Below are 20,031 nucleotides of genomic sequence, written 5' to 3'. Positions count from 1 at the left end.
TCAAAAGGTCGCGAACTTATTGACCCACCCTTGTATATTACATATTTATGATTTATGAAAAATAATAAATTTTACTAACAAAAAGATACACAATTATTTGTGTATCCATTAACCAATTTTTATACCCTTCACCTTCGTATATATAAGTTTGTCATTCCGTTTGTAATTTCCACAATATAATTTTCCGACCCGGAGTTTAAGGAGATTAAGCCATGTCCGTGTGTCTGTTAGTTTTTGACCTATTTTTGACCTATATCTGGATTACTAAGTCATTAATATAGACAATATGAATATCTAATGATAGGTATTTCAAAGACCTTTGCAACGACGTATATAAGTAAGTTGGACCTACAATGGGTCAAAATCGGAAAATTTATAACCCAAAAGTTTTTTTCTCTAAATAGAAAAAACAAAAAAAAAATTATGAATTTAAAAAAAAAATTATGAATTTAAAAAAAAAATTAAAATTTAAACAATTTAAAAAAAAAAAAATTTGAAAACAATTCGAAATTTTTTTTTTTCAAAAATTAAAAAAAACATTGTTTACCTAAAAATATTTAAAATTTTTATTTTGAAGTATAATTTGGTGAAGGGTGGTGAAGGCACAGCCGAATATAGCTCTCTTACTTGTTTATATATCTGTGGTCATAAGCAATAACCACCTAAGTCGACTTAAGAAAGATTTGAGTTATATATGCTACATTATTCTATTCATAGAACTGTATGTATACGTGAAATCCCTACCTTCCTAACTTTCTTATTTAAAAAGTTATTAATTAGAAACATATTGGCTTAAGTCCTAAGGAGGACTATCGCATTTACAATAAGCGCCAAAATATACTTAAGAAAACATTCAATTATATTTTATTTGTTTAAATAGCTTATAATGACTTTAGTTGTTATTGTTATTTTTCACAAAATAAATTTTCATAAATAAGAGTGCTGTTATAAGAGCCAAACTAAGGATAAGCGATTATTGCAAATTGGCTTAATTACTTGACATGTCAATATTTAAATATGTAATAACAGCTTAACTCAACATATGACAAGCAACAATCAAAACACTTATTTTCAACAAACGCCTAATCAGACATTAGCACTTTCAATTTAGTATTTCTGAGTTGCATTAAGCGATGATATTTGTTTTTATTAAATATTTCTCTAATAAATAAAGCTTTTGTTATAATTTTTCATTTTAGCATTGTGGGGGTAAGAATCTTTGATTCTGCATTCTACTTTTTCTAATGCAATCTTTTATTTTTTTCAGAATCGCTTTTATAACTATAAATAGCTTTTTCTCAAAAACATGTTTTTTGAATTAGGCGGTTATTGCTTGTGACCACAGATATATGTATATGGGTTACTAAGTCATTACTATAGACAATATGAATATCTAATGATAGATATTTCAAAGACCTTTGTAAATAACGCCATAGTAAGTCAGACCTACAATGGGTAAAATTCGGGAAAAATATTTTTTAACTCGATTTTTTTTAACAAAAAAAATATTTTTGTCTTAAAATTTGTTTCATTAATAAATTGAAAAAAATTGGGAAAAAAAATTTTCTTTTTTTAAATTTTGTTCACCTATAGTTATTTACATAACATTGTTCAAAATCAAGCATATTGCAAACCATATACAATCATGTAATTATATGTACCAACAGATTGGTGGAACGAAATTATTATTCAAACGACTTTTAGTTAAAGTCGTTTGCGACAAACATTTATGACTGAGTATAACATTTTCAGATTCGGGCAAAATATCATCTTGAGTTGCCGGTTATTTAATGGGAAACGGTGTAACTAACTATTAACAACTTATAGGTACAATGAGAACAGTTACAACTTTGTTTATCTGTGTGTTGAATCTTGTTAATTTTAAGTCTATCAAATTAATGTCACGTGATGAATAATAATAATAAATCGTTTAAATATAATGTGGATATTAAATGTTGATATTATCATCCGTTTGTCTGACTGTCTAACTAGCTGTCTATCTGTTTAATCCATAAACCATAGTCTAGTCTAGTATTTATTGTATTTGTAATATTTGTCATTGTAATAAATTTACATACATACGAATGAAACTTGATTGTAATCGTTTGTTGAGCGAGAGACAATTTGAATAAATCCACATTCATTAAAATGCAGTTTATTAGCTTTTAATAAAGTGTAAATTTCACAAATGTTAATTAATGTTGTGTTAGCGTTTATGTTGTTGTTCTTTCTTCATACCTTTTAAACGAGATTTGTTGTAATTTTTTCACACCCACTTATTGAAATTTATATTTGTATTTCGCTGTGAAAATATGTTTCTGTCTACATTTTTTGGTTTATTAGGGAGGGGTGTTTAAGTTTATTTTGTTATTTATCATTTATTTTACTTGATAATGTTTGTTGTATTTGTTATTTATTTTAAGTTGTTAAATTTATTTTTAAAACTCATTAAAATTATTTAGAAATATCAAATAAACATACTTGTGCAAATATCTTTAACGATATAGTACTTGAAAATATTTTTATTACTCGTTTTTCTTGCTATGTATGAATTCTAAAAATACTTCAAAAATATATAAGTATATTTAGTGAATTGCTGAAAATTTTACCTATTAATCAAATGTTGAAATGTTGTCATTTTACGTTAAACTTAAATTACTTGGAAAATAAATTATAGAAACATTTAAAAGCACAAAACAATTAAAATCATGAGGTTAATAGAAACAAATAGTAGTGAATCAAACTAACAATAATAACAACAACAGCAGCAGTAACGTTTTCAAAATTACCTTTATTAGAAAATGATTTATTTGACAAGGGTGTGGATACAGTGATTAGAAGTTTCTATAGAAACAAAATATATAATAAAATAAAATAAAATAAAATAGTGTTGGCATTTCTATCACTGAACTACTTACTCGTGAAATACGTAATGCCTTTGTATTTAAGATAAATGACAGTAGGTTGACAAAACAATAACAATACACTTAGAGAAAAGACATGAGCTTACGATATTGTTGTGGCAAATATACTAAGGACTGAGATTGAAAAAACTTTAACAAACGTTTTTCCTTAAAACTTTTAACCCAAGTATTATTTGATTTTTGTAATCATGTTACATTTGAAAAGTATGTCAGTTCTTGTTAATCTGATTAAATCTGGGGAAAAAGTGCGTACAAAAATTATTAAATATTTTCAACAAAACCCAACTTGGTACTAAAAAAAGTTGGCCAATCAATCAATGGTCTGCCGTCAAACTGATTAGAAAATGTTGATAGAAAACCAGATTCAAGTAGATGGAATGGTCTACATGATGTTCTTAAGGCAATAATTAGAAAGCATATTCAAAAGAGGTCCCAACACATCCGGTAGGAAAGCAGTATGACTAGCTAAGTACTCGGACTATTTGGTACGAAAAGTTCCTGACAGTAACTCTGCTAAAAATTTAGAGGCCAAAGACAGAGAACGGTTAATTGTTTATAATTTTTTTTTCGAAATTGTTTTTAATTTTTAAAAAAAAATTTTGATGAAAAAAAATTTGGGTTAAAAAATATTTTCCCGATTTTGACCCATTGTAGGTCCAACTTACTATAGCCTTACATCATTAAAAGGAACTTTAAAATATATATCATTAGATATCCATATTGTCTATATTAATGACTTAGTAATCCGGATATAGATCAAAAATAGGCCAAGAATCGAGGTTGTCCCGGCCATTTGTGGGCCGATTTTGTGGATTTTAAATAGCAACCGAGCCGGAAGAATTCCGGACATATTGATGTATGATTCATGTATGTAAGTTATTTGGGGGCTACGGAAAGTTGATTTCAACATACATATCGACTTCGCCATCTATAACGATCCAGAATATATATACTTTGTGGGGTCGCAAATGAAAAATTTAGAAATTACAAACGGAATGACAAACTTTGCCACTCATGGTGAAGGGTATAAAAACAGAATGCTCTATAAAAACCTCAATGGAAGTGTTTCCGGAAAAGGTTCATAAATTAGAACTATAAAAATAATATTTTTATAATTTCAATCAAATAAAAAAAATCAAAACTTTAAGTTTCGAGGCTTCATTTTATTAACAGTTATGTATTTAAGATTTTTTCGATCTCACTCGTTATTATTCTTAGTGCTCCTTTAAATCCCAGATCTAGGTCTCAGTTATTTGTTTCAAAACATGAAAATATATCGTATATTTCACAGTTAATTAAATGCTAGTGAACAATTAGAAAAACTTGGTATTTGAATCATCAGGATTTAAAATTCTGTTCAATGTTAAGTCTGCTTTTCCCATCCAAATTATTATAAGAAAACTTGATTTATAGTTCTAAATGTTAAAAGAAAAAACCGAAAACCATCGAACAAAAACTTTACTTTGTAAGATCCCAAAAATTTTATTTATCCTATATATATGTATGACTACCATTCTTGGTAAACCTAAATTTTCATAGATTGAACTTGTTTTTTTTTTCAATTTAAAAGTACATTTGATTTATTATTGTCATTTCTTTTTTTAATTTTCAGAGATCAGCCATTACAAACCACAATCGAAATGTCAAACGAACAAAAGCAACGTATTCAAGTGCCCGATGCACTAAGAGAGGTGCTATTGGAATTCTCCATTGCCTATCTGCTGGAACAGCCAGGTGATGTTGTCGACTTTGCCGTTGAATATTTTACAAAACTTCAAGAGAATCGCCGACAAGTAGGATTCATACGAGACACGGATCGTGGTTCCGTAGACGATAGTGTTATGTCTCAAGAAGAAGAAGATGGTAAGTACATGCGATTACCATCTACATTTACATACCTCCTACATATCAATCCATTTAAGTATTCCTTTTATGGCGAGTGTACATTCTTTTTGCTCTCTTTGTGTAATTCTTCTTTTGTAATTCAATCACGACAAACTCTAGAAATTAAAAAAAAGATTGACGTCATAGATTCATATTCATAGTTACAAACATGCATACATTTCATGTTAAACTCATCAGAGGCAGGAGAGGAAGAAAATAATAGAATAAAATAAATAAAAAGCAATACGCACGTTTTAGAAGTGAAGAAGGAATAAAAAAAAGTTGTGCCGTTTGTGTTGTACGACAATTATTGTATGGCATGCAACAATGTGGCGCTTTGTCAGCCAGCCTTTGTACACATATTTATTTATTTATTATACTTTGTTTTCTAAGTGTAAATATGTACAATATACCAATATATATAAATATGTACATTAGAGTGGTCCGATTTTTATGGAGGAAATATAAGGTGACAATGTTTCAATTTTAAATGAAAGTTTAGTTTGTTTAAGAAGACAATTTCTCAAAATGTTTGTCCTAGCGTCAGTATTTGGATTTTTATGATTTGTTTCATATTTCTCTCAAAAGAAAACATATCGAGGGCCTATATTCAAAACCTTCTATCTTAAAAAACACATCTTTTCATAAGAGCCAAAAACCCGTTTTTTGCGTTTTACTTGAGTTATTAAAATTCGGTATTTTACAATATTTTTTTAAAGCAACTACTGAATCTCACATATAATTGGTTGCATGTTGCAACATTTTAGCATTATTGTGGACTTTATGATAGATAAAGGGTTTTTCTTCTAAAAATATTCAATGTTATGTTTGAAAATGATAAGATAGAGCATTTTGCATTTTAATAAAATTTAATTATTTTGATTTCAGTTTTAAACGTGATTTATTTAAGTTAACGGCTAATAAAACAACATAAGATAAACAAAATTAACAATAAACAATATTAAACGAAATGTTATAGAAAAAATTTTTGTTTTTTTTTTGCTTTTTTAAGTTTTTTGGAGTTTGATTGGTGTAAAGAAGAAATTATTCCAAATAAATTTTTGAAAATTAATTATTTGAAAGATAGAGGAAAAAATTAACCCTATGTCTCCACGTAGCAATTTTTATTGCTAAGCACAAGCAATAACGTCGGCAGAACAACAGCAGAGTGATTGCTGATTGCTTTAGGTGGAGAAAACGTTCGTCACAAATACAAAATTTTCAACGCGAGAAGTTCTATGAAAAACTGTGTTGTATCACAAAGTATACAGAGGCGTCAAATTTGACAGTTCAAAAACACTAAAATCAGCTTTTTTTGAAATTGTTTCGATAGAAAGAGAAAACAAATTTGCGGTTTAATACAGTCAGTGCGTTAAAACAAACAACTATATAAATAAGCACAAAACCAAACCAGTTGAAATTGTTTCGAACGAGGCCGTGTCGCCTCTGTATACTTTGTGGTTGTATTTTGCCCATATTCTGTATTGGATGATTTTTTTCACTAATTTCTTTGTTCTTTTTACTTTTGGTACTTAAATAAATTAAATATGTATAAATTAATCGCACCGAATAATAGAAAGAAGAAATTGTACATTAATGACAACTGAAATGACAGCTTATTGCTTAGCAATAATTGCTCAGGCAATCAGTAGAGCAATCATTGCGCAATGGATTGCTACATATGGCAATTTGCCGTCTACACTCGCAAATTTCATTGACGCAATCAAATTTGACAATTGCAGCAATAAATATTGCTACGTGGAGACCTAGGGTAAGAGAGGTAAATAACAAAAATGCAAATAAAACAGTAAAAAAAAAAAATATATTTGTTATGAAATTCACACCATAGATGAGGGCTGTTTTACTGAATATTTTACCATCAAAAAGTAATTTTCGTGAAAATCAAAGATAGATTGTTTTGAATATAGGCCCTCGATATGAAATATTGGTATCATATAAAAGCTCTTTGAATAGCGCTTTCAATGATGAAAACTTAAAATTTTTGCAAACAATTAAAAATTTGCGTATATTTTTGAACTTACAAGAAAATTTCCGATACATCATTGAAAGCGGCTTTCAATTAGCTTTCGCATGATACCAATATTTCATATGTATCCTTTGCGAGAAATATGAAAAAATCATAAAAACCTTAAAAAAGGACATTTTTATTCTTAGTTGAATATCTACAACTTTTTTTTGGAGTCACGGTAATGTACATACATTCATATGTATGTGTGTATGACTATATATGTATATACATACATATGTATATGGTCCTAGGCTGACTACAGGGTACATATGTATATATTTTTGTATAAACAATTTATTTTTAGATTTTCTGTTCAAATAAAAAACAATTTTAATATTTTGAACAAGTAGCATGCACAATGCTCCTTTTTTATTTAAGTCTATTTTTGTGAACATATAAATTATTTATTATATTGTATATATTTAGCTTTGTGTATAAATGAGCTATGCCCATTTTTATGAAGTTTCTGATTTTAATACTAAAAACTAGATCTAAATGTAGTTCTTTCATCAATGTATTTTGATCGATTTTGTCAAAAGTTGTTTCGAGAAGCTGTTAATGAACTGTTATTGTTTCTTGCATTATTTAAAAGAAAAACTAAATAGTACGGCTTAAAAATGCCGATTTGTTTCAAATTTTTAGATTTTATTTTGAAACGTTTGTACAATTCATTCAAAGTATTGGCCATTGTTAGCTAATATAACCTTTTCCCATCTTTCTGACAACATATGGATTTCGAATCAAAAGAACTGCTCATCTTTTGAGACCAAGAACGAATCAAGCCAATATCGGATAATCATTTCCAAAGTGAAGCGTGTCCCAGAGAGAAGTTCTGCATCGATCTAAACAAATAGTAGTCGGACGGGGCACGGCCTGATCCATAAAGCGTATGAAGCAAAACTTCCCAACCACTTCTTTCTAAATAGTTTTTAACTGGTAATGCAACATGTGGCCGAACGTTGTCATGATGGAATATTATGGTTTCATATCCAGCCTAAATTCTGGTCTTTTTTGACCAATGCTCGTTTCAAACAAATCAATTGTGTTTGGTACAGGTGCCTTGTGATGGTCTGGTCAGATTTCAGCAGCAATTAATAGATAGGACCCTTTTGCTCCCACCAAATACATGGATATTTGGCTTTGGTATCGATTCGGCTGGTTGGCATACGATCTCTTGCTCTTCGGGTTATCGTAATGGATCCATTTTTAATCGCAAGCAATGATTCGGTTCAAAAATGCATGTTCAAGCATAATTTCAGATATGCAAAATCGTCATTGAAAGTCTCTTTGCTTCAATTCGTATGGTACCCAATTTCCCTGCTTTTAGATGAATCCTGCTGCTCGCAAAAGTTTTGAAATTGCTGCTTGAGTTGCACCCAACCATTTTGCCAGCTCTTGTTGAGTTTGACAAAAATCTTCATGGATTAATGCCTCCAATTCATGGTCTTCAAAATTTTTATTGGCTGGCTTGGGCGTCTTCCATATCAAAATCACTACTTCTGAACCGCACAAACCATCTCTAGCACGTTGAAACCAATCGAACATATTCACCATAAGCTTTGGTGAGCAATCGGTGTGCTTCAGCGGCACTTTTTCTTCAAATTAAAGAAGTAAAGCAAAACTTTCCGCATATGGTTGGTACAAAATTCGACATTTTCGAAGCAATAAAAACTTTGCTGTTTACACTATAATGTTCAATAACTAATAGCGTTTTCTTTTCTGGCATAAATGATGCCTTTATTAAGCCTTTTACCCTTTTCTGTGTTCTTTTCTAAAACAAATGTAGTTTGGTAAGGGTATAACGTATTATATTCAAATAATGTTGCCCTAAAACCCCGAAGATATGCTACACGTTTTACCCTCAATTTTATCAAAGGGTTAGAAATGTATCACTTTTTAAACAGGAAAAAAAGAAAATTGCATAAATGGTAATGGTTTTTGTTCTATTGTAATCGTTAAAAATGTAAAACATTATGAGGGTATGGGTAACTTTAAATAAAAGGTGCAAAATATGTTGGCAACATTTTGTGTCAGAAAAGAAAACGCCATTAGTGAGAATAAATGACAGATGTGTACCCTTCAAAATTACATATAAGTTATTAAAAACAAAAACCGCGTTTAAAAATTAAGCCATCATTTTTAAAACCCGAATTTTTATGTCATGCACTCAATAATTCTGTTTTCAAAATTTTAAAATTTTATTTCATAACCATTCAGTGAATGAATTCATTACGAATTAATTCATAGGCTTAATTCTATAGTACTTTAAACGTTTTCAATTCATTGCTTTGAGAATTCATTCTGTATAGAATTAATTCCTTATTGAATCATTCAAGTTTTCGTTAATTCAAATCCATTTCAAAATAGCTTTCGAATGCATGCCATTAGGAATTAATTAAACGATAAATATAATAATTCTATGAAGTTAAAGAATTAGATTTTTATGTCGGCTACTGATCTAAATATATCTCTTTAAAACCTATTTCCATTTTCTTTTAAAATTGCTTCGAAACCCCTTTCACGTTTACACATATCAAGTTGTGCCTTGCAACTTTTCATAATAATTTTTGACAACTAACAACAATTCAAAAGAAAAACATGAAAACAATTGCTACTCATGCGACTTCTACCCAAGCAACAAAAAAGTTGATGCAATTTATGGCATGAAAAGTTGCCAATGTAAATGGGCTCTTATTCATTATTAAAATCAATATTTTACATTGTTTTTTATAAAAATTAAAAATAAATCAAATGCAAAATAAAAAAGGTCTTTAATGTCTATAAAAAGAAGTCTATTATACAATATAATGAAATCCAAATACATACATACGAATATGAATATGAATATAATTATATTTTTCTAATTAAACAACTCTAACCAACATTCTACATTGTATGAATGTTGTAAGTATAACGTGACCAGAGGGTTTTTATAAAAAAACAAGTAAGAGAGCTATATTCGGCTTATATATCTTATATACCCTTCACCAAATTATTCTTTAAAATACAAATTTTAAATATTTTTAGGTAAACAAAATTTATTTTGAAAAATTTTTTTTTTAATTATTTTTTTTTGAATTTCTAAAAAAAATTGTCTTTTAAATTTTTTTTTGGTGAAAAAAAAAATTCAGGTTAAAAAATATTTTTTCCGATTATGACCCATTGTAGGTCCAACTTACTATGGTCTTCGTTGCAAAGGTGTTTGAAATATCTATCATTGGATATCCATATTGTCTATATTAATGACTTAGTAATCCAGATATAGGTCAAAAATCGAGGTTGTCCTGGTTTTTTCCTCATATCTCAGCCATTTGTGGAACGATTTTGCTGATTTTAAATAGGAAACTTCTCGAAAGCATGTCTGACAGAATTATTGAAGATTTGGATCACTAATATATCAGGGGTCTTCAGAAAATTTATTTCAACAGACTGATGGACATGGCTTAATCGACTCCGCTATCTATAAGGATCCAGAATATATATACTTTATAGGGTCGGAAATGAAAAATGTAGAAATTACAAACGGAATGACAAACTTATATATACCCTTCTCACGAAGGTGAAGGGTATAAAAAATACGGAATCTGATGGAACAAAAAGTTATTTGAGATTTTAAGTTTCAGTTCCTTTATTGGATATCTAATGCTAGATATTTCAAAGACCTTTGCAACGAGGTATATAAAGCCATAACAAGTCGGTCCTACAATGGGCCAAAATCGAGAAAAATATTTTTTGTCATAAAATTTTAGAAAAAAAAAAATTTTTTAATAAAAAATTAAAAAAAAATTTTTGCCTTAACATTTTTTTATTAATAATTCAAAAAAAAATCGGATTTTTTTTTAAATTTTGTCTACCTATAAATTTTAAAAAAAAAGTATAATTTGGTGATGGATATATATTATTCGGCACTGCCGAATATAGCTCTCGCACTTGTTTTTAAGTGGAATGAAAATATAGGGTAATAACTTCATAAAATATGCTATTCATGGTTACATTTTGTAAGCAGTATTTATCAATTTTCCATAGCATAAATTATCAGCCTCTGTATAATTTAAAGCGCTCACTCAGCCACATACTCCCACACACATATTAAAATCACTAATTGTATTCATATTGCCACTTAAGTTAAATAAGGTGACTGAGGTCCTTTTTATTCAACACACACATGCAAACACACACTTATATACATTTACTTATATTTATATTTGTATTAGTGTATGATGTTTTGTTGCTGGTTTACCTTTTTTTTATTCAATAAACATTTTCTCTCTTTAATTTAAAAAAAACAAAACCCGTTTCAGTTTATCACATGTTCAACATCAATGAACAAAGACAAAATAGACACGCGCCAATATTAACAATATTCAGTTATTTTTACTTATGTATTCGAACACGAACACACGTACACAGTTTTTTATAAAAGTGAAAACTTACTTTTTTTTAACTTGCATATGAATGTAAATTAGGATGGTCCTGTTTGCTTAAAGCCCAAATTTTTTGTTGATGTTTCCAATTGTCATAATAATAAATTTATGATTTAAAATTTTGATTTGGTTTGAAATTTTCTTTTTATAAAGCTCTTAGTTTACTACTAGGATTGTCATTCGAATAAAAATTATTCGAATAATCGCTCAATAACATTTTTCAATTTACAATAAAAAAATATTCGATTAGTAATTGTCGATTAATCGAATACTCAAATTAATTTATTTTCAAGTTTAAATTAAAAAAAAAATAGTTAATATAAACAAAAATTTGGAGAAAAATATAGCAAAAAACCAAGACCAATAATTTATAATATTATTTCAAGTGGGTTACATTGGAAATTGTATGAGAAAACTTTGGATTAAATCATCTTGATCGGAATATTTCACAGCTAATTTAACAAATTTCTAGGAAAGGTTAAAGTAAGTAGTGAGATAAAAAACCTTAACACACGTTTTTCCTTAAAACTTTTAACCCAAGAATTTTTTGATTAAGTTACCTTTGAAAAGTATGTCAGTTACTATGTTTAATGTCAATTATGTTCATTTGTTGTTAATCCGATTAAAATGAGTGACGAGAAAAAAGTGCGTACTAAAATTATTAAATATTTTCAACAAAATCCAACTTGGTCCTACAAAAAAATGGCCAAACAATCAAAGGTCTGCCGTCAAACTGATTCCAAACAGTATCGGAAGAGAAAAAACCTGGTTCATGTAGATGTAATGGTCCACATGATGTTTCTAAAGTCTATAAATAGAAAACATTTTCAAAAGAGCACCCAACACATCCGTTAGCGCAGTACTCGAACTATTTGGTACGAAAAGTTAAAGCCAATGCAGGTTTAAAAATATACAAGGCTTTAAAAGTTCCTGGCAGGAACTCTGCTGAAAATTTAGAGGCCAAAGACAGAGAACGGAAATTGAAGTCAAATTTTATAAAAAAAATATACCTGCTGCATAACAAATGATTGACATTAAACATAATAACTGACATATATTTCAAAGGTAACAGATAAAAAAAAATCAAATAATACTTGGGTTAAAAGTTTTAAGGAAACTCTGGAAATTTTTTCGCAGCTTCCGGATCAATATTTCTATGTTGCTGATGCTTGAGGGAATGTTGTAGAAAAGTTTAGGACCCAAAAAGTTCATGGTATGGCAAGTATACGCAGTTGCGGCAAAAGAAGCCAAACATTTGTTACAAAGGGCTCTATAAATACCGAAATTTTCATCAAGGAATGTTTACAAAAGAGGATGCTTCCATTCATAAGACTTCTCAATGTGTACACTTATTTTTGGTCTGATTTGGCATCCTGTCACTATGGTACAATAATGTGGTATTTGTACCAAGAGATGTAAATCCTCCAAACTGCCTGTAGCTAAGGTCAATGTAGATATATTGGGCAATGTTAAAAGATAATTGAAGACCACAAAAAAGGAAAGCATTATAAAAACATTAATGGAAGTGTTTCAGGAAAAGATTCATAAATTCATCACTATTGATTAGAGCTATAAAAATAATATTTTTTGTAAGTTGTAATAATAATTTCAATCAAATAAAAAATAATTAAAATTGTAGGTTTAGTGGTTTCATTTTTATTAACATTTATGTATGTTAAGATTTTTTCGATCTCACTCCTTACCTTAAAATTTTTTAAATTAAAAACCTATTTAACATATTTTATTAACATTTTTTTGGTTTCAAATAAATTTTATTAAATTATTCGAATATTTTATTAAATTTATTCGAATAATCAGGAAATTTTAAAAATACATCGAGCACTCGAATATTAATTCTATTCGAATTAAATAAAACTCGAATAATTGACAACTCTATATACTTCTTCAAACAAACTGAAATGTCATCAAACCAACTAAAATGTACGTTTTTATGGAGGAAAAATAAGGTGTCGATGTTACTAATTGAAATGAAATTTTAATTTTGTTTGAGTAGACCATTTATTAAAATGTTTTTCCTGGCGTCAATAAACTGTTGCTAGGACAAACATGCTGAATAACTGTATGTATATTAGAATAAATTAAGCTTTTAATTGGAAACATTAACAAGTTTTTTTTTGGATCACCTTAATGAACATATGTAGGTATGTATACTCATAGATAAATACATAGATGTATGTATAATGATTTACGTGTAAAATCAATAAAAATCTAAAGGGGTTAAAATAATACAACAACAGCACACATGACATAAAATACGGCAACTACATACTAACGGATGTTAAATAAAAGAGGATACACATTTCCACACAACACGTTTACACATGCACAAATACATTTAAATTTAAATAAACTTGTAAGCGAGTTTTGTCGTCGTCGTCGTTGTATAGATAAAAGACCAGACAGACAGACATCATGCTGAGTGTACAAGTGAAGGAAGAATATGTTTGATTAAATATCAGCAACAGAAATCGCAAAACATCAACAACATTTACACAGCCAACAAATAAATAAATAAACAAACAATCTATGTAGGTACACACATACATACATATACACAATACATTAAGTTGTTGTTGTTGTTGTTCTAGTGACAACAACAGTAGCAGAACGATAACAAGAACAAAGTACTCGTCGCATTATAAAACAACAAAAGAATTCTCTTGTAGTTTGATTTGCTTCTGTTTCAGTAGATGTTGTTGTTGCTTTTGTTGTTATCAGTTCCGTTTGTTTGAGTGCCAGTCAGTCAGTTAGTTCGTCTTCTGTTATTGTTGTACCAATACTAAAGGATATTTACAATAACAAATACCACCATGAACACGAACATGAGCACAAACACGAACATCATGCTTGATATTGTTTACAAAATACTCAATAAGAAAAGAGGACAATTAGTAGAATTTCCTGTTCGGGTGATTTCTCTCTTTGCTTCATCTTCTGCTTCTTCCTCTACTTGTTTTCAAATTAATTCATCAGTGGCGCACTCACTAGCACACACAAACACACATATTTATAAAATAAACATGATGTTTAATAAGATAAAAACCACTCAATCAATCTTAATGTTCGTACGTACGTTCGTTCGCTTGTGTTCGTTCGTTTGTATCGAACGTTAGTGGATTTGTTCATGATGATGTTGTTGTTGTTACAAATAAATTTCACCTAAATGAGTGTGTATGTTAACATGATTGCTTTTTCTTTTGTGTGTTAGTGTGTGTGTGTGTGCGTATGAGTTTGTATTTATTAATATCCTTTTTATATATTTATCGAAGTGAAGTTGATTTAAAAAAAAAATATTGTCCTGATTAAAGAGTTTTTAAAATGTTGAACATTTCCTTTCAGTTGATCAAGCAGAAAATAACAGACAGATTTTCTTTTTTTGTACTATTTCCGCCTTTTATTTATGTCTCTATTTTAAACATTTAAACACAATTGACAACACAGCTTAGGTTTTAACAATTTAATAAAATTTTATGAAAAATAAAGAAATTTCTTTGCAAAGGAAAACGTATTTTGAAATACATGTGATGGTCGCGTGCTTTAAATAGTGTCAATAAAGAAAAAAAAAACAATAATAGTATCAATAAGACCTACATATGAAGCAAATGAATTCATACAAATAAAAAATCGAGATCGAAAAAATCTTAACATACATAAATGTTAATAAAAAAGAAACCACTAAACCTACAATTTTGATTTTTTATTATTTGATTGAAATTATTATTACAAATTACAAAAATATATTATTTTTATAATTTTAATCAATAGTGACGAATTTATGAACCTTTTCCGGAAACCCATCCATATAGGTTTTTATAGAGCTTTCTTTCACTTTGTTCTATGTTTAAAATCCTTTTGGACACCTTTTTGTGCTCTTCAATTCTCTTTTAACAATATCTCTCCACTGGTCTTAGCTCCAGACAGTTTGAATAATTTGCCTCTCTTGGTACAAATACCACATTTTTGTTCTTGTACTACTCAAGACCTTGCTTACCATAGTGACAGGATGCCAAATCAGGCCAAAAATAAGTGGACACATTAAGAAGTCTTATGAATGGAAGCACCCTCTTTTGTAAACATTCCTTGATATACATTTCGGTATTTATAGAGCCCTTTGTAACAAATGTTTGGCTTCTTTTGCCGCAACTGCATATTGCCTGCCATACCAAGAGCTTTTTGGGAAAATTTTCTGCTTTTGGGTCCTAAACTTTTCTACAACATTCCCTCAAGCATCAGAAGCATAAAAATATTGACTCCGAAGCTGCGAAAAATTTTCCAGAACATACGTTTCGTCATCCATTATGCATATTTTTTTTTAATAAAATTTTGAAAATGCTTTCTATTTATTGGCTTTACAAACATGTGAACCATCCTTCTACCTGAATCAGGTTTTCTATCAACTAACAAGTTCTCCCGATACTGTTTAATAACATTGGAATCAGTTTACGACAGACCTTTAATTGTTTGGCCAACTTTTTGTAGAACCAAGTTGGGTTTTGTTGAAAATATTTAATAATTTTAGTACTCACTTTTTTCTTGTTACTCATTTTAATCAGATTAACAACAAATGAACATAATTGACATTAAATATAGTAACTGACATTCTTTTCAAAGGTAATTTAAAAAAAATCAAATAATACTTGGGTTAAAAGTTTTAAGGAAAAATGCATGTTAAGGTTTTTTCGATCTCACTCCTTAAAAAAATAAAAAAAAGAATTGCCAGAAATTACAAGAGTTCGAATATTTTTTAACTTAAACGAAAATTTCTGCTACAACATTGAAATTGCCTTTCACATGATGTAAATATTTCATAATTTTAAATAAGATCTTTTTATCCTTTGATCCAGCTCTCCAAATACTGACACCAGCACAAACATTTTAAGAAATGGTGTCCTCAAAAAACTAAACTTTCATTTTATTTGGGAACATCGACATTTTTTGCTCCAGAAAATGTGGCTGCCTTAATACATATTCATTTTAAACCGTTTTTTTCATGTGAATGTTAATTTAATAATTTTTTATAAACTTTTTTTAAAAGAATTTTTCATTTTATTGAAATTTCCTGATACAATTTTAATTCACTTAAAAGCAAACTTTTAAATGCCCAAAGGATATTAGAATTTCTAAGTCTTCGGACAAATGACAGATTTATCTCATTTCAATGCTGCTATATTTAAATGGTTCATTTCTATAACATTTACCTTGACATTTAATTCTACCTATGGAAATCGTTTCTATACATCAGGCTTTTCATAAGACACGCTATTATTGTTTTCTCTTAGTTCTTAATAAACATGAGGGAAAAAGGAAACAAATATTAAAAAAAAATATTTATAATGAACACCAGGTGAAGAGTAAAGACATGTTCTTTATTTATAATGTTTGCTGTTTTTAACTTTGAGCTTATGGTTTGATAATCTTATGTACATACATTTATAATATTATTTTCATATGTTAATTAAACTGATTCTGGAAAACAAAGAAATAAACTTCAAACTAAGGACCTCAACTCTCAATAGATTTTTTGACAAAATAACTGCATAATTTAATAGTAATTTTTATATCCTTCACCATGAGTGACAAGAGTATATATAAGTTTGTCGTTCTGTTTGTAATTTCTACATTTTTCATTTGCGACCCCACAAAGTATATATCGTTATAGATAGCGGAGTCGATATAGACATATCCGTCTGTATGTTGAAATCAACTTTTCGTAGCCTCTAAATAATTTACACACATGACTCAGACATTAGTATATCCGCTATAGACCCTGTTCTGTTGCTATTTAAACCTCAATTTTTTACCTATTTTTGATCTACGGATTACTAAGTCATTAATATAGATAATATGGATATCTAATGATAGTTATTTTAAAAACCTTTGCCACGACGTATAGAACGTCAGAATAAGTCGGAGCTATAATGGGTAAAAATCGGGAAATGTATCTTTTAAACCGACATTTTTTTTTTGTCATAAATTGTAGTTAATTTTTATGCATATTTTTTTTTTACTAATAAAATAAATTTTTATACCCTTCAGCTTCGTGAGAAGGGTATATATAAGTTTGTCATTCCGTTTGTAATTTCTACATTTTTCATTTCCGACCCTATAAAGTATATATATTCTGTCTGTCTGTTGAAATCAATTTTCTGAAGGCCCCAGATATCTCCGGGATCCAAATCTTCAACAATTCTGTCAGACATACTTTCGAGAATTTTGCTATTTAAAATCAGCAAAATCCGTCCATAAATAACGGAGATATGAGCAAAAATCCGAGACAACCTCTGAAAATTTCATCAAAAAACACAATGTATTGCATGCTTTGACAAAAAAGCAACAAAACGTATGGTTGGATGTGCAAGCTTTGCGTATTTTGTTTATTTTTTGTGTTTTGTTTCTTTTGGCGTTGTTGTTGTTTTTTATACAACTAAACTTTTGTTTGGTTGTGTGTTGGTTTTTTTGACAAAAAATCAACAGATCGTATGTTTGAATGTGCATGCTTTACGTATTTTGTTTCTTTTGGCGTTGTTGTCGTTTTTTATACAATTAAACGTATGTTTGGATGTGTGTTGGTTTCATTGCCTTGCGTATTTTGTTTTTCTTTTTTCTTTTGGTGTTCTGTTTCGTTTGGCGTTGTTGTTGTTTTTTGTGTTCTTGATAAATTTAGGATGCTGTACGCTGAAAGTGGGCAATGTACAAAGGTGAAGGGTATATAAGATTCGGCATAGCCGAATATAGCACTCTTACTTGTTTTATTTTAACTTTGAAAAAAAAAAATTAAAAAAAAATGTTAAATTTTGTTGACCTAAAAATATTTAAAATTAACTACCAAAAATTTGCTATTGAAAATCCACAAAATTATGTTGGACGCACTCTATTTTTCGTTTATGAAATTGAAAATATTGTTGTTTTTCACATACAAAAAATAAAGTATGACAATGCTAACAAAATTTACGGGTTTAAATGTAGCTCGGATCAAATTGTTTTATGTTTAACTTAATATCATGCTAAACCTGGTTTAACTAACAAGTCAAATAATACCAGTTCTTATTGTCTTAGACTAAGGATTTGTTGATAATCCGCTTGTAATAGCAGATACTCCTAAGTTATCAAATGGATTGATATGAGGAAAATTCAAAATTTTGAAGAATTGTTCTAATTAATTTTCTACATAAAAAATTTTAGGTTACTAATCTTTCATTTCTTTATGTTATGATCATTTAAATGTTAAAAATCTTAAAATAAGCTTTGAAACTTAATTTGATATTTGAACACAGTTTATAACTTAAATAGACTTTGGGCAATTTTAAACAGCCGCTGAAAAATATAGTTGTACATGATCACCGCAATCATTTCAACAGTTGTACAAGTTTTTTAACAATGTTATCGTCACTGTAATTATTTATATGATTGCGGCAACCATAATATGTTGATGTTACGATTCACGTGATCATTATGATTCATTATATCGTAATATTATGGTTATAATAATCTGAGAAAAACATAATATGCTATCATCTTTAATAATAAAAATATTTGCCAATTCTTTATATAAACTTTCCAAATAGTAAACAGGAATAGCCCTGATTATCTTTAAATATTGTCTTATTTTTATGTATGTATGTATGTACACATTTTATTTTATTTAATTTATCTTTTCCTTTTATTTTATTAAGTTTTTTTTGATGTATTTATGCCCTAGTTTGTTTTTGCTATTTCAAACAAAAGAACAATACAACTTGTACTCTCACATTTTTGGTTAAAATGATGACAATGAATAAATAGACTCATATAGAAACACCCTCACAATCATTTTAACATACAAATGTAGATATAAATAAAAAAATCCAACCAACACTTTTCGACTCATAGTGAATTTTTTGTATTTTTTTTTTGTTTTAATTTTGTTCAACATTATTCCCACATACTCGCACGAACATGAACAAGAGTCATGTTGACAATAATTATTTTATAAGCAAACATTAGTGCTGGAACAATTATTTTATTTAATCGATTACTTATTTGCATAGTTTAATAGGGGGTCACACGGTATGTATTGCATGTGTATTATGACATGTATTGGGACATGTAAACACGTACATAGCGTGTGATCCATATGAAACATCATGTGTTCACATGGACTTCCAATTTTTACATTTAAACCCTGAGTAATGTGAAACCAATCAGTTTTGGTTTCAGGTAAAATTGAACACGAAACTCCACTCTGATATACAAATAACAGGGTCCAACCGAAACCTATTTTTTTTGACCGAAACCGAATATAAAAATCGAATCCTTAAAATGTACTATTAATTTCCTAATATTTCAGCTAATTCTTAGTTGTCCTGCAGCATCAACTTTTTACAGGATGCTTACATAGATATTTTACAATAAAATACAACTTTTTAGATTTTATATCTTATATTCTAAAATTTGACCTTTAAAATTTCACAATCTATGATTTTTCTTTATAAAAGTTTCGGTTTTCGGGCAAATTTTCCTCTAATAAATAATTAAATCTAAAGAAGTATCCGTTTCCTAACTACTTTTTGCGTTTCATATATACTTTGCAACAAAAAATACCCAAATTGATTCGAATACTTACTAACTCTAACAAAATTCAAATACATATATTCTACAGTAATTTATTCCTCCCTCTTTTTTTATTGCCTAAATAGTGTCAGGATATACATTTATAACAGAAAATGTTTAAATTAATTTTTATTTTTGTATAATAGAAAATAAAAAAAAC

The 20,031-nt window shown here is 28.6% G+C and overlaps 1 protein-coding gene across 3 annotated transcripts in view; it reads left to right on the top strand.

Annotated features, from left to right (window-relative positions):
• Pka-R2 (cAMP-dependent protein kinase type II regulatory subunit) overlaps nucleotides 1-20,031 on the top strand; it is a 73,467-nt gene that overhangs the window by 34,335 nt on the left and 19,101 nt on the right. For all 3 annotated transcript variants that reach the window (XM_065513367.1, XM_065513365.1, XM_065513366.1), the window contains exon 3: nucleotides 4,537-4,787. In XM_065513367.1, coding sequence (XP_065369439.1) covers nucleotides 4,565-4,787 — 223 coding nt within the window. In that variant the 5' untranslated portion in view covers nucleotides 4,537-4,564. The remainder of the gene's footprint in view (nucleotides 1-4,536; nucleotides 4,788-20,031) is intronic.

Source organism: Calliphora vicina, chromosome 5, assembly GCF_958450345.1.
Source record: "Calliphora vicina chromosome 5, idCalVici1.1, whole genome shotgun sequence".
NCBI classification, from domain to species: domain Eukaryota; kingdom Metazoa; phylum Arthropoda; class Insecta; order Diptera; family Calliphoridae; genus Calliphora; species Calliphora vicina.
This window is presented reverse-complemented; position numbering and strand designations above follow the sequence as displayed.